The sequence below is a fragment of the Coregonus lavaretus genome (genome assembly GCF_964263955.1).
Source record: "Coregonus lavaretus genome assembly, chromosome: 1".
In the NCBI taxonomy this organism is placed as follows: domain Eukaryota; kingdom Metazoa; phylum Chordata; class Actinopteri; order Salmoniformes; family Salmonidae; genus Coregonus; species Coregonus lavaretus.
In genome coordinates this window covers 1830247-1845769 of record NC_139988.1, presented here as the reverse complement: position 1 = coordinate 1845769, position 15523 = coordinate 1830247, and the positions used below count along the sequence as shown (strand labels likewise).

Sequence of the window (15523 nt, the reverse complement as noted above, 5' to 3'; positions counted from 1 at the left end):
GGTTAGGTACTGGAGAGGAGAGGGGGGTTAGGTTAGGTACTGGAGAGGAGAGGGGGGGTTAGGTTAGGTACTGGAGAGGAGAGGGGGGTTAGGTACTGGAGAGGAGTGGGGGGTTAGGTTAGGGACTGGAAGTGAGTGGGGGTTAGGTACTGGAGAGGAGTGGGGGGTTAGGTACTGGAGAGGAGAGGGGGGTTAGGTTAGGTACTGGAGAGGAGAGGGTGGGTTAGGTACTGGAGAGGAGTGGGGGGTTAGGTTAGGGACTGGAGATGAGTGGGGGTTAGGTACTGGAGATGAGTGGGGGGTTAGGTTAGGTACTGGAGAGGAGTGGGGGGTTAGGCTAGGTACTGGAGAGGAGTGGGGGGTTAGGCTAGGTACTGGAGAGGAGTGGGGGGTTAGGCTAGGTACTGGAGGAGAGGAGTGGGGGTTAGGCTAGGTACTGGAGGAGAGGAGTGGGGGGTTAGGTACTGGAGAGGAGTGGGGGGTTAGGTTAGGTACTGGAGAGGAGTGGGGGGTTAGGTACTGGAGAGGAGAGGGGGGGTTAGGTACTGGAGAGGAGTGGGGGGTTAGGTTAGGTACTGGAGAGGAGTGGGGGGGTTAGGTTAGGTACTGGAGAGGAGTGGGGGGTTAGGTTAGGTACTGGAGAGGAGTGGGGGGTTAGGCTAGGTACTGGAGAGGAGTGGGGGGTTAGGCTAGGTACTGGAGAGGAGTGGGGGGTTAGGCTAGGTACTGGAGGAGAGGAGTGGGGGGTTAGGCTAGGTACTGGAGGAGAGGAGTGGGGGGGTTAGGTTAGGTACTGGAGAGGAGTGGGGGTTAGGTTAGGTACTGGAGAGGAATGGGGGTTAGGTTAGGTACTGGAGAGGAGTGGGGGGTTAGGTTAGGTACTGTAGAGGAGTGGGGGTTAGGTACTGGATAGGAGTGGGAGGTTAGGTACTGTAGAGGAGTGGGAGGTTAGGTACTGGAGAGGAGTGGGGGTTAGGTACTGGAAAGGAGTGGGGGGTTAGGCTAGGTACTGGAGAGGAGTGGGGGGTTAGGCTAGGTACTGGAGAGGAGTGGGGGGTTAGGTACTGGAGAGGAGTCGGGGGTTAGGCTAGGTACTGGAGAGGAGTGGGGGTTAGGTACTGGAGAGGAGTGGGGGGTTAGGTACTGGAGAGGAGTGGGGGGTTAGGTACTGGAGAGGAGTGGGGGGTTAGGTTAGGTACTGGAGAGGAGTGGGGGGTTAGGTTAGGTACTGGAGAGGAGTGGGGGGTTAGGTACTGGAGAGGAGTGGGGGGTTAGGTTAGGTACTGGAGAGGAGTGGGGGGGTTAGGTTAGGTACTGGAGAGGAGTGGGGGTTAGGTTAGGTACTGGAGAGGAGGGTTAGGTTAGGTACTGGAGAGGAGTGGGGGGTTAGGTTAGGTACTGGAGAGGAGTGGGGGGGTTAGGTTAGGTACTGGAGAGGAGTGGGGGGGTTAGGTTAGGTACTGGAGAGGAGTGGGGGGTTAGGTTAGGTACTGGAGAGGAGTGGGGGGTTAGGTTAGGTACTGGAGAGGAGGGTTAGGTACTGGAGAGGAGTCGGGGGTTAGGCTAGGTACTGGAGAGGAGGGGGGGTTAGGTACTGGAGAGGAGTGGGGGGTTAGGTACTGGAGAGGAGTGGGGGGTTAGGTACTGGAGAGGAGTGGGGGGTTAGGTTAGGTACTGGAGAGGAGTGGGGGGTTAGGTTAGGTACTGGAGAGGAGTGGGGAGTTAGGTACTGGAGAGGAGTGGGGGGTTAGGTTAGGTACTGGAGAGGAGTGGGGGGGGTTAGGTTAGGTACTGGAGAGGAGTGGGGGGTTAGGTTAGGTACTGGAGAGGAGGGTTAGGTTAGGTACTGGAGAGGAGTGGGGGGTTAGGTTATGTACTGGAGAGGAGTGGGGGGGTTAGGTTAGGTACTGGAGAGGAGTGGGGGGGTTAGGTTAGGTACTGGAGAGGAGTGGGGGGTTAGGTTAGGTACTGGAGAGGAGTGGGGGGTTAGGTTAGGTACTGGAGAGGAGGGTTAGGTACTGGAGAGGAGTCGGGGGTTAGGCTAGGTACTGGAGAGGAGGGGGGGGGGGTTAGGTACTGGAGAGGAGTGGGGGGTTAGGTACTGGAGAGGAGTGGGGGGTTAGGTACTGGAGAGGAGTGGGGGGTTAGGTTAGGTACTGGAGAGGAGTGGGGGGTTAGGTTAGGTACTGGAGAGGAGTGGGGGGTTAGGTACTGGAGAGGAGTGGGGGGTTAGGTTAGGTACTGGAGAGGAGTGGGGGGATTAGGTTAGGTACTGGAGAGGAGTGGGGGGTTAGGTTAGGTACTGGAGAGGAGGGTTAGGTTAGGTACTGGAGAGGAGGGTTAGGTTAGGTACTGGAGAGGAGTGGGGGGTTAGGTTAGGTACTGGAGAGGAGTGGGGGGGTTAGGTTAGGTACTGGAGAGGAGTGGGGGGTTAGGTTAGGTACTGGAGAGGAGTGGGGGGTTAGGTTAGGTACTGGAGAGGAGGGTTAGGTACTGGAGAGGAATGGGGGGTTGTCCCTCTGCAGCAGACATATGGTGAGCAATATGTTTGGAACATCGAATCGTAATAAAATCGCAGTATCAAATAGCAATACATATAGAATGGTGAGAATCGTAATACATATCGCATCGGCACCAAAGTATCGTGATAATATCGTATTGTGAGGTCCCTGGCAATTCCCAGCCCTACTAGGTACTGGTGAGAAGTTGGCCAGTTATCGTCCTATGAACAGCTTACAGTACATTTTCCCTCTAGCAGACATCCAGGATTTCAGCTGTGACCTGGCAGCAGTCTGAGGCATGTCCTGGCAGCATAGAGGCAGCAACAGAAGCAGTCAGTCTGTCTGCTGGTTGTTTTTACACATGGTTGATGGCTTACAAGGCTGACAGTCAAATTCACTAACCTTTTCCTATCCTTTCTAGGTGACTAACAGCACTATAGAACCTGCAACTATGAGATCAGCCTTGGAGGAACTAACAGCACTATAGAACCTGCAACTATGAGATCAGCCTTGGAGGAACTAACAGCACTATAGAACCTGCAACTATGAGATCAGCCTTGGAGGAACTAACAGCACTATAGAACCTGCAACTATGAGATCAGCCTTGGAGGAACTAACAGCACTATAGAACCTGCAACTATGAGATCAGCCTTGGAGGAACTAACAGCACTATAGAACCTGCAACTATGAGATCAGCCTTGGAGGAACTAACAGCACTATAGAACCTGCAACTATGAGATCAGCCTTGGAGGAACTAACAGCACTATAGAACCTGCAACTATGAGATCAGCCTTGGAGGAACTAACAGCACTATAGAACCTGCAACTATGAGATCAGCCTTGGAGGAACTAACAGCACTATAGAACCTGCAACTATGAGATCAGCCTTGGAGGAACTAACAGCACTATAGAACCTGCAACTATGAGATCAGCCTTGGAGGAACTAACAGCACTATAGAACCTGCAACTATGAGATCAGCCTTGGAGGAACTAACAGCACTATAGAACCTGCAACTATGAGATCAGCCTTGGAGGAACTAACAGCACTATATAACCTGCAACTATGAGATCAGCCTTGGAGGAACTAACAGCACTATAGAACCTGCAACTATGAGATCAGCCTTGGAGGAACTAACAGCACTATAGAACCTGCAACTATAAGATCAGCCTTGGAGGAACTAACAGCACTATAGAACCTGCAACTATGAGATCAGCCTTGGAGGAACTAACAGCACTATAGAACCTGCAACTATGAGATCAGCCTTGGAGGAACTAACAGCACTATAGAACCTGCAACTATGAGATCAGCCTTGGAGGAACTAACAGCACTATAGAACCTGCAACTATGAGATCAGCCGTGGAGGAACTAACAGCACTATAGAACCTGCAACTATGAGATCAGCCTTGGAGGAACTAACAGCACTATAGAACCTGCAACTATGAGATCAGCCTTGGAGGAACTAACAGCACTATAGAACCTGCAATTATGAGATCAGCCTTGGAGGAACTAACAGCACTATAGAACCTGCAACTATGAGATCAGCCTTGGAGGAACTAACAGCACTATAGAACCTGCAACTATGAGATCAGCCTTGGAGGAACTAACAGCACTATAGAACCTGCAACTATGAGATCAGCCGTGGAGGATTCCACCAACTCAGGATGGAAAACACCATACTGCGAGTGGCAAATCGAATAAATGCAAATGGGATAGCTATCTGCTGAAAATGACCATGGAAATTAACCAATCCAATTTTTGGGAATTAGACTATTTCACCATCTACAGCATAACACCATCTCTAGTCAATTGGGTGTACTACCAATGCCAGAGAGACCTGGCTGGCAAGAGACCAGAGACAAGGCCTCCTATTAATAGGCTACTTAGGAACCCCAGGGTTGAGGTGAGGATTAAGAAACGATCCCATTCAGCTAAAGCTCTCAGCCTCTCACTGACTCCCATCAGGCACAGAGCAGAAAACACTGGAGCGTCGAGCAATCACATCAGGCACAGAGCAGAAAACACTGGAGCATCCTGCAATCACATCAGGCACAGAGCAGAAAACACTGGAGCATCCTGCAATCACAGCAGGCACAGAGCAGAAAACACTGGAGCATCCTGCAATCACAGCAGGCACAGAGCAGAAAACACTGGAGCGTCCTGCAATCACATCAGGCACAGAGCAGAAAACACTGGAGCGTCCTGCAATCACAGCAGGCACAGAGCAGAAAACACTGGAGCATCCTGCAATCACATCAGGCACAGAGCAGAAAACACTGGAGCGTCGAGCAATCTCATCCTCATTTGTCCCCCCTTGATCCTCATTGTGACTGGAGGACTGGCTGTTGGGGGACAGAATGCAGCGTGTTGTGAGGCTGGAGTGGAGGGAGCAACGGCATTTCTCTCAATGCAGACCAGGCCAGGGATGAGCAGCGAGTGTTCCAGGCTGCCAACAAGGCTGCTTTTGTGAGATCGACCAGTCCTGCCACTCTGCCAGCTTCCAACCAACAACAAAACCCAATGGATGAGTAGGCTAGACCAAATCCACATTCATCTGAATGTTTTCCCTCAATGTCTTTCAACCAAGGGTGTGTATCACTGTCAGTTCAAATGGGTATTCAACTAGCATATTGGAGCTCTAGATGAATGCCATCTTTCACATTAACTGGACAGCGTCACCATTCTGGAATGCACAAAATCAGATGAGACCATTTAGGGGAGAGCTTCATATCACATTATCCATCTCTCAGCTTATCTATCTATCTATATCTCTCTCTTCCTCATCTCTCTCTCTCTTCCTCATCTCTCTCTCTCTCTTCCTCATCTCTCTCTCGTCCTCATCTCTCTCTCTCTTCCTCATCTCTCTCTCTCTTCCTCATCTCTCTCTCTCTTCCTCATCTCTCTCTCTCTTCCTAATCTCTCTCTCTCTTCCTCATCTCTCTCTCTCTTCCTCATCTCTCTCTCTCTTCCTCATCCCTCTCTCTCACAAATGAATCAATTATAGGCTAGCTTTTATAGGTCACGTACACTTGAAAAGAGTATGAATGATCCAATTATTTAATGTCTAGCCTAAACATTCCCTTGATAGTAAAAGATAAAAGAGGACCAAGAACTTAAAGAAAACCCTCCCAAATGATTAACAATATGTAACCTGCCACACTCGCAATCAGAAAACACTACATCTCTGTTATGGAAGTATAACTAATTGTTATAATGCATACGGCACCACTTGGGGACTCGGATCATAATTCCATCTTGCTCTCACATAGCTACAAACAGAACATTACATCTGAGAAACCTTGTATAAAGTATGTGAAGGATTGGTCCGAAACAAATATGGACATTTTAAAAGGCTGCTTTGACTGTACCATTTGGAAGAATTTCTGTGACACAAATAAAAACATTGAGGAACTGAATGGGACCATTACTGACTACACACATTTTTGCATTGACTCTGTAATTCCAGTAAAGACATCAAAACACTAGATAACTAAGGAACTAAAACTGTTACTTGACCATTCTTAATGTGAAAAACAAAACAAGGAAATTACAATAAACTTCAGAACTATAAAAAACGATAACGGGCCCATTCACATGGACTAAGAACAGATAGAATCAGTTGAGCAATTCAAATATCTTGGAACTATAATTGACTCAAAACTCTCCTGGACTGAAAACACAACAGATATACAACAAGGGACAACAATGACTGTATTTCATGAGGAGATTCAATAAATATCAGGTCAATAAAAGAATAACAACCACATTCTACACAACCTTTGTTCAGTGTTCTCACTTTCTGTTTCCAAGCCTGGTACAATCAGCTATCCATCGCTAATACAAACCAACTATATAAAATAGTAAAGTTGTCAAGCAAAATCCGTGGAGTTAATCTGAAGAACATGGAAGCTGTTCTTGGAGAGAGTAGTGAGGGTAGGAGCGACCTGACACACCCACTCAACCAGAGTACCAGCTCCTACCATCAGGCCAAAGATACAGACTCCATCTTTACAAAACCGCCAGAGCCCAGAAATCATTCATTCCCACCTGTATAAGTTAATTGAATAAATAACTGCTCAACCCCCCAACTGAATTACAAACTGTATCCGCATGTATTGTCTGCTGTAGTTATCGCTTGAGATTTATGTATGTATGTATGTATTTATGCACCTATTGGTGATGCTGTGTTGTTGTTTTTATTTTATTGAATATTAAAACATACAATCTACTGTGCCGTGCTGTTGTTTGTTGAGATGCAAGACAAACTTCCCGAAAGGGACACACAATAAATAATAATTATTAATACAAAAGGCGGCGATTTCATTATGGTTGAAAAACACACAACTAAAGCATTTATTCAATATGCTCTCTTGTCCCCAAAACAAGCTGAACTTTTGTCTTTTCATGCTGTTCCTCAATAAAACAACCAAAAATCTGATCATGCTACAACTTAATCTAATTTGCATTAAATGTTCCTCCTAATCTTGTAAAATCATTGTGATGGGGTAGGACATGGGAGAGGCAAGTCGAAAAACGGACAGAATTTAAAATGGCAACGTCCCAAATGGCACCCTATAAACTTGGTAGTGCACTACTTTTGACCAGAGCCCTATTGGCTGTGTGAGGAGGAGGGTTAAGACTCAGCAGCAGCACATTTGAAGCTATAAGCGCCTGGGGGAGATGCTGAAGACACTGTGTGTGTGTGTGTGTGTGTGTGTGTGTGTGTGTGTGTGTGTGTGTGTGTGTGTATGTGTGTGTGTGTGTGTTTCAGAAGACCCCTTGTAGAATACTGAAAGCTAGCTAACATGCAAGCCTTGAGGCTGAGGATAAAGAGGGCTAGCAGTCCATGATGAGTCAATATTTTACCAGATAAACATTCATGATTCAATTTATTACAAGATAAACACTCATGATTCAATATATTACCAGATAAACACTCAAGGTTAACCAGGACAGGTCACTACAAAGGTTTTGATAATACTGGATGAAAAGATAAGGAACTATGGGCCTACAGTATCAGTCAAAAGTTTGGACACACCTACTCATTCAAGGGTTTTTCTTTATTTGTACTGTTTTCTACATTGTAGAATAATAGTGAAGACATCAAAACTAAGAAATAACACACATGGAATCATGTAGTAACCAAAAAAGTGTTAAACAAATCAAAATATATTTCATATTTGAGATTCTTCAAAGTAGCCACCCTTTGCCTTGATGACAGCTTTGCACACTTGGCATTCTCTCAACCAGCTTCATGAGGTAGTCACCTGGAATGCATTTCAATTAACAGGTGTGCCTTGTTAAAAGTTAATTTGTGGAATTTCTTTCATTCTTAATGAGTTTGAGCCAATCAGTTGTGTTGTGACAGGGTAGGGGTGGTATACAGAAGATAGCCCTATTTGGTAAAATACCAAGTCCATATTATGGCAAGAACAGCTCAAATAAGCAAAGAGAAACGACAGTCCATCATTACTTTAAGACATGAAGGTCAGTCAACACTGAACATTTCAAGAACTTTGAAAGCTTCTTCAAGTGCAGTCGCAAAAACCATCAAGCGCTATGATGAAACTGGCTCTCATGAGGACCGCCACAGGAAAGGAAGACCCAGAGTTACCTCTGCTGCAGAGGATAAGTTCATTAAAGTTAACTGCATCTCAGATTGCAGCCCAAATAAATGGTTCAGAGTTCAAGTAATGGACACATCTCAACATCAACTGTTCAGAGGGGACTGCGTGAATCAGGCCTTCATGGTCGAATTGCTGCAAAGAAACCACTACTACAGGACACCAATAAGAAGAGACTTACTTGGGCCAAGAAACACAAGCAATGGACATCAGACAGGTAGAAATCTGTCCTTGGGTCCAAATTTGAGATTTTTGGTTCCAACCGCCGTGTCTTTGTGAGACGCAGAGCAGGTGAACGAATGATCTCCGCATGTGTGGTTCCCACCGTGAAGCATGGAGGAGGAGGTGTGATTTTTTATTTTATTTTACCTTTATTTAACTAGGCAAGTCCATTAAGAACAAACCCGTACGATGCTGGGCCAATTGTGCGCCGCCCTATGGGACTCCCAATCACGGCCGGTTGTGATACAGCCTGGAATCTAACCAGGGGGTCTGTAGTGACGCCTCAAGCACTGAGATGCAGTGCCTTAGACCGCTGCGCCACTCGGGAGCCCAATGGGGTGGGGGTGCTTTGCTGGTGACACTGTCAGTGATTTATTTAGAATTCAAGGCTCACTTAACCAGCATGGCTACCACAGCATTCTGCAGCAATACGCCATCCCATCTGGTTTGCGGTTAGTGGGACTATCATTTGTTTTTCAACAGGACAATAACCCAACACACACCTCCAGGCTGTGTAAAGGCTATTTGACCAAGGAGAGTGCTGCATCAGATGACCTGGCCTCAACAATCACCCGACCTCAACCCAATTGAGATGGTTTGGGATGAGTTGGACCGCAGAGTGAAGGAAAAGCAGCCAACAAGTGCTCAGCATATGTGGGAACTCCTTCAAGACTGTTGGGAAAGCATTCCAGGTGAAGCTGGTTAAGAGAATGCCAAGAGTGTGCAAAGCTGTCATCAAGGCAAAGGGTGGCTACTTTGAAGAATCTAAAATATATTTTGATTTGTTTAACACTTTTTTGGTTACTACATGATTCCATATGTGTTATTTCATAGTGTTGATGTCTTCACTATAATTATACAATGTGTAAAATAGTAAAAAATAAAGAAAAACCCTTGTATGAGTAGGTGTGTCCAAACTTTTGACTGGTAATGTAGATCTGCTTTGAAGGATCAAGTTAGAGTGAAATGATGGCCAGCACAGCATCAATTATGCTGACTGGAGGGAGTGAGGGAGAGAGGGAGAGAGGGAGTGAGGGAGAGAGGGAGTGAGGGAGTGAGGGAGAGAGGGAGTGAGGGAGAGAGGGAGAGAGGGAGAGAGGGAGAGAGGGAGAGAGGGAGAGAGGGAGAGAGGGAGAGAGAGGGAGTGAGGGAGTGAGGGAGAGAGGGAGTGAGGGAGTGAGGGAGAGAGGGAGAGAGGGAGAGAGGGAGAGAGGGAGTGAGGGAGAGAGGGAGAGAGAGAGAGAGGGAGTGAGGGAGTGAGGGAGAGAGGGACAGAGGGAGTGAGGGAGTAAGGGAGAGAGGGAGAGAGGGAGTGAGGGAGAGAGGGAGAGAGGGAGTGAGGGAGAGAGGGAGAGAGGGAGTGAGGGAGTGAGGGAGAGAGGGAGAGAGGGAGAGAGGGAGTGAGGGAGTGAGGGAGTGAGGGAGAGAGGGAGTGAGGGAGAGAGGGAGAGAGGGAGTGTGTGTTTTAACTGACCTGCTGGGTGGAGTAGACTGGCCTCGACTTTGTGAGGGACTCGTGGTGGAACTTTCATACTGGCACGGATCTGGTAGAACCTGGGACACAAAGAAACAGTTAGCCATGAAAACAACAGGGAGGACGGAGTGTTCAGGGGTCACCCCTAGCAGGACTCGAACCCAGGCAGTCCAACACCTTAACCGTTACGCTAAGAGGTCCGAGGCAGCTAGATACTGTATGTTCTAGTCCAAGGTCGCTACAACATGTAGGAATTCTAAGCACAGAACTCATTTGATGGGACATACTGTAGCTTTAACCCAATTGAAATGAGAACATTTAGGCCTATTAAAAACCTCTAGCCTACAGTGCCTTCAGACAGTATTCACACCCCTTGACTTTATCCACATGTTGTTGTGTTACAGCCTAAATTTAAAATGGATTAAGTTGCGATTTTTTTGTCACTGGCCTACACACAATACCCCATAATGTCAAAGTGGAATTATGTTTCTAGATTATTTTTTTTACAGATTAATAAAAAATGAAAAGCTGAAATGTCTTAAGTCAATAAGTATTCAACCACTTTGTTATGGCAGGTCTAAATAATTTCTGTAAAAATGTGCTTAACAAGTCACATAAATTGTATGGACTCAGTCTGTGTGCAATAATAGTGTTTAACATTAAACACTCATCTCATCTCTGTGCCCCACACATACAATTATCTGTAAGGTCCCTCAGTCTAGCAGTGAATTTAAACACAGATTCAACCACAAAAACCAGGGAGTTTTTCCAATGACTGGTAAAGAAGGGCACCTATTGGTAGATGGGTACAAATAAACAAAGCAGACATTGAATATCCCTTTGAGCATGGTGAAGGTATTAATTACACTTTGGATGGTGTATCAATACACCCAGTCACTACAAAGATACAGGCATCCTTCCTAACTCAGTTGCCTGAGGTGAAGGAAACCACTCAGGGATTTCACCATATGGTGACTATAAAAAAGTTCCATAGTTTAATGGCTGTGATAGGAGAAAACTAAGGATGGATCAACAACATTGTAGTTACTCCACAACACTAACCTAATTGACAGGATGAAAAGAAGCAAGTCTGTACAAAATAAAAATATTCCAAAACATGCATCCTGAGATATGTCTGCATTTCAGTTTCAATACATTTGGAAACATTTCTAAAAACATGTTTTCACTTTGTCATTATGGGGTATTGTGTGTTGATGGGTGAGAAAAAAAATATAATTAATCAATTTTGAATTCAGGCTGTAACACAAAATGTGGAATAAGTCAAGGGGTATAAATCCTTTCTGAAGGCACGGTATATGAAGAGTAAGTGTCTTGCTCTGTTGGAGTAACCTGTAGGCCTGTAGTTTACAGCCTCGTAAGAAGAGAACAGTCTGTTTAGCTTTACTAAAGGCATGTAAAACCAGCTTTACCTTTTCATGAATGAATAATGAGCACTTTCTTTAACACTCACTGGTGTGGTAAACTCACATTTAAAGTATTGATGAGTAAAGAAAGGGCCCACATGCTGATTTAGGATCAGTTCTCTCTTAAAGATCAGAATGAATAAGATTACAAGACAGCCTGGGTGGACCTGATCCTAGAAAAGCAGTCCTACTCTGAGACCGTCTGCTGCTCAGTGCTCTGCTCAGGACAGTATTACAACCTGCTGTCTCCTTTTGGAATTACATTTCCCAGATGTGTAAGAGATGTTTTGACTACTAGGCTGACTCAGAGCTGTGGCTGGTATAACCGGTCTACTAGGCTGACTCAGAGCTGTGGCTGGTATAACCTGACTACTAGGCTGACTCAGAGCTGTGGCTGGTATAACCAGACTACTAGGCTGACTCAGAGCTGTGGCTGGTATAACCTGTCTACTAGGCTGACTCAGAGCTGTGGCTGGTATAACCTGACTACTAGGCTGACTCAGAGCTGTGGCTGGTATAACCAGACTACTAGGCTGACTCAGAGCTGTGGCTGGTATAACCTGTCTACTAGGCTGACTCAGAGCTGTGGCTGGTATAACCTGTCTACTAGGCTGACTCAGAGCTGTGGCTGGTATAACCTGTCTACTAGGCTGACTCAGAGCTGTGGCTGGTATAACATGACAACTAGGCTGACTCAGAGCTGTGGCTGGTATAACCTGACTACTAGGCTGACTCAGAGCTGTGGCTGGTATAACCTGACTCAGAGCTGTAGCTGGTATAACCTGTCTACTAGGCTGACTCAGAGCTGTGGCTGATATAACCTGACTACTAGGCTGACTCAGAGCTGTGGCTGGTATAACCTGACTACTAGGCTGACTCAGAGCTGTGGCTGGTATAACCTGACTACTAGGCTGACTCAGAGCTGTGGCTGGTATAACCTGACTACTAGGCTGACTCAGAGCTGTGGCTGGTATAACCGGTCTACTAGGCTGACTCAGAGCTGTGGCTGGTATAACCGGTCTACTAGGCTGACTCAGAGCTGTGTCTGGTATAACCTGACTACTAGGCTGACTCAGAGCTGTGGCTGGTATAACCTGACTACTAGGCTGACTCAGAGCTGTGGCTGGTATAACCTGACTACTAGGCTGACTCAGAGCTGTGTCTGGTATAACCTGACTACTAGGCTGACTCAGAGCTGTGTCTGGTATAACCGGTCTACTAGGCTGACTCAGAGCTGTGGCTGGTATAACCTGACTACTAGGCTGACTCAGAGCTGTGGCTGGTATAACCTGACTACTAGGCTGACTCAGAGCTGTGGCTGATATAACACTTTCAGTTGTCACACTTCCTCTGGTTGTTCCTCTCTGTACATGTTCAGTCAGTCAGTCAGTCAGTCAGTCAGTCAGCCTGTTTGTGTGTGTGTGCTACATTGTGATGCTACAGCAGCACCAGAAAAGAGCTGCCTTTCCAACTGTTGTCGTGTCCGTCCGAAACCACGTCCCGTGTTTGTTTCCTGACTCGCCATATGTTTCCAATGGAAGGAAAGCAGACAGCCGGACACAGACCAAAATACACTAGGATGTGGACTAGTATTTTATCACACCTACGTAGCATACACTGGACACTGCATAGGAGGTGCTGCTGAGATCGCTATGCGCTCATGCGCAGCTCCCCCGGGATTGGAGGGTAGAATAAATATTAGTCCTTGCAGAGATGCACGAGATTGTACTTCACGTTCTAGAGTTTTCCCCTTTAGTTAACACTATCAACGTTTCCCTTTACTGTGGGAATTGTGCTCGAATCAACACAGTATTAGACACTTTCAATGTAACATACCGAAACAAAACGAACTATGCAAGACTCAGTATGCAAAACTACCTTTGCAAGAGATTTTGTTGTAGGCAGAACGCATTGGAGTAGGATTCTATTGCATTGACAGGCACGACTCAGCGTACTCTACACAGACCGGTGCGGCCTAACCAAGATGCGCTTGTTTTGAGTTCAAAGCAAGAGCTGCATGTAGCCACCTGTGCACATTTTGTTCATATTCTTTGCTAGTTAGGGAGTTATTAGTCCTGTTATAGATCATTTGTAGTCAGCAATGGGGAGTGATTGCTTCCTACAAGAGCACAAAACTTGGACATTTCTAGACAGCTTTGAAAAGCGAGTCTGGTAAAGAGCTTTTTTGTTGTTGTATTTTGTTGTATTTTGAGACAGGCTTGAATAAGCTAAGTAGCCAATAGGCAGAGAGTAGCATCATTTCTCTGATTCTCTGTAATAATGGTAAAGTGGTTTCTTGCATCAAACACAACATTTTCAGTCACCTCCTTGTCTGACGGTGGATAAACAGGTTCATGTCAAGCCCTGCATGTGTTTTTCAAAAGTCATGGAATGTAGGTCTACATTGAACACCACACATTGGCTGCAATTGTAGGCTGCATGATAGAACAGCCAATTCCATGTTAAAATGTTATGGGATGCATTTGTTTTTGATGGTAGGCCACTCTGGTAGGCCTACATTATGATCAAATAGCCACAGTAGCCTAGTTGACCACTGTTATAACTAACTTAAAGGGGTTACAGCCTCGGCTACATTTTAGAGGACCCCATCTTGGCTCTGTAGATACATTTGAGCATTTTTAAGCCAATTTCCTGCAATTCTACACATTTCTCCATGGAGCTGGTAGAAAATGTTGCAGTTTTAATTATAGTTTCCTGCAACGTTTTATTTTGCTCAAACATAATAACAAAATGCATACTGCTAAATTCCTTGTTTTGGAATGTTCAATTCTCACTGACTGCTTTTATTTTGGTGATAGTTAGTTCTCAAAGATTATATTATTTAAAATATACACAGTGTACAGAACATTAGGAACACCTTCCTAATATTTAGTTACACCCCCTTTTGCCCTCAGAACAGCCTCAATTCGTTGGGGTATGGAATCTACAAGGTGTCGAAAGCATTGTGTCTAGAACAGCAGTTTTGCAGTTCTAGACACAAACCGGTGTGCCTGGCTCCTACTACCATACCCCGTTCAAAGGCACTTAAATCTTTTGTCTTGCCCATTCACCCTCTGAATGGCAAACATACACAATCCATCTCTCAATTGTATCAAGGCTTAAAAATCCTTCTTTAACCCGTCTACTCCCATTCGTCTACACTGATTGAAGTGGATTTAACAAGTGACATCAATAAGGGATCATATATTTCATCTGGATTCACCTGGTCAGTCTATGTCATGGAAAGAGCAGTGTAGGTCCATTATCTTTTCTACAGATGTTATATCTGGTTTTAGTCATTTAAGTTTACAATTCAATTGCTTTTCCATCCCGAAAATTCATAAAACAAAAAACACTGTTTGGACTTAGGCGAATAGCTTAGGCAGCCTGCCCAAGAGACTACAATGGCAGAAAAATCCCTGCAATACACCGGTGTGTAGGCCACTGTGAAGCAGGAAGCAAAAAGAGAGCTTTCCATCCTCTCTGAAGCCCACGTCCTGGGAACTCTGTTGGGGGAATATCTAGGCTGCAGCCGGTTTCCTGCTCTGCTCCACAGCCTAGTACACTACAACACAAGCCACTCAGACTCAGTTCTGATGGCTACAGGCACGTTGTTCACTTAGCGTAGCCTAGCGTCACGCTACATTGGAATGTGAGCTTCCAGAGTAGTTTAGGCCTCAGGGACTGTGAAGAGTCAATGTTACAGTAGGAAAATCTCCCTGATAAACATCAATGTACAGTATGGAGATAAGGATCTGAGGGTGTGTCAGTATCTCAGTGGTCTCGTCTTGCTAACGCAGCCCTCAAGCAGGATAATGAACCTAAAACCTTCGCCGCAAGAAGCACATTTGGCCTTAAGTAAGTAAACATTTCAAAGGCGTCAATTTGTACAAGTTGAGTTAATTGTAGACCGATGTGTGAGCAGAGCCGAAATCACGACTAAATTAATGTTTATCATTGCAGCTTAAAATGTCACGCTATAAACCACAAAACGTTTAGTGAAAGCTGGAAAGGCTCTTATTGTCAAGGTAATGCCTACAGCCGCTGTTACCACAAACCCCCACCTAGCTGCCACACCTCAGCTATACTGCCACTGTGAAACAATAAGGGAACCTCTCTAGTAGACTGTGCATTCTAACACTGAATCAATGAAACACCACAACAATGGCAAGTCATGTGACGTTCTGTCAAGACAATGGTGGGCAGGTCCTGTGTTAATATACACAAACCCTTGGACCCTGAAAAGGCCTGTTTCTCTACTAAGGAAGACGGCTACTTTTG

At 45.7% G+C, this 15523-nt stretch overlaps 1 protein-coding gene across 2 annotated transcripts in view; it reads right to left on the bottom strand.

Annotated features, from left to right (window-relative positions):
- LOC311130056 (protein FAM135A-like) overlaps nt 1-15523 on the bottom strand; it is a 50003-nt gene that overhangs the window by 29068 nt on the left and 5412 nt on the right. For both annotated transcript variants that reach the window (XM_084162694.1, XM_084162695.1), the window contains exon 3: nt 9819-9898. In XM_084162694.1, the coding sequence (XP_084018820.1) occupies nt 9819-9898 (80 nt within the window). The remainder of the gene's footprint in view (nt 1-9818; nt 9899-15523) is intronic.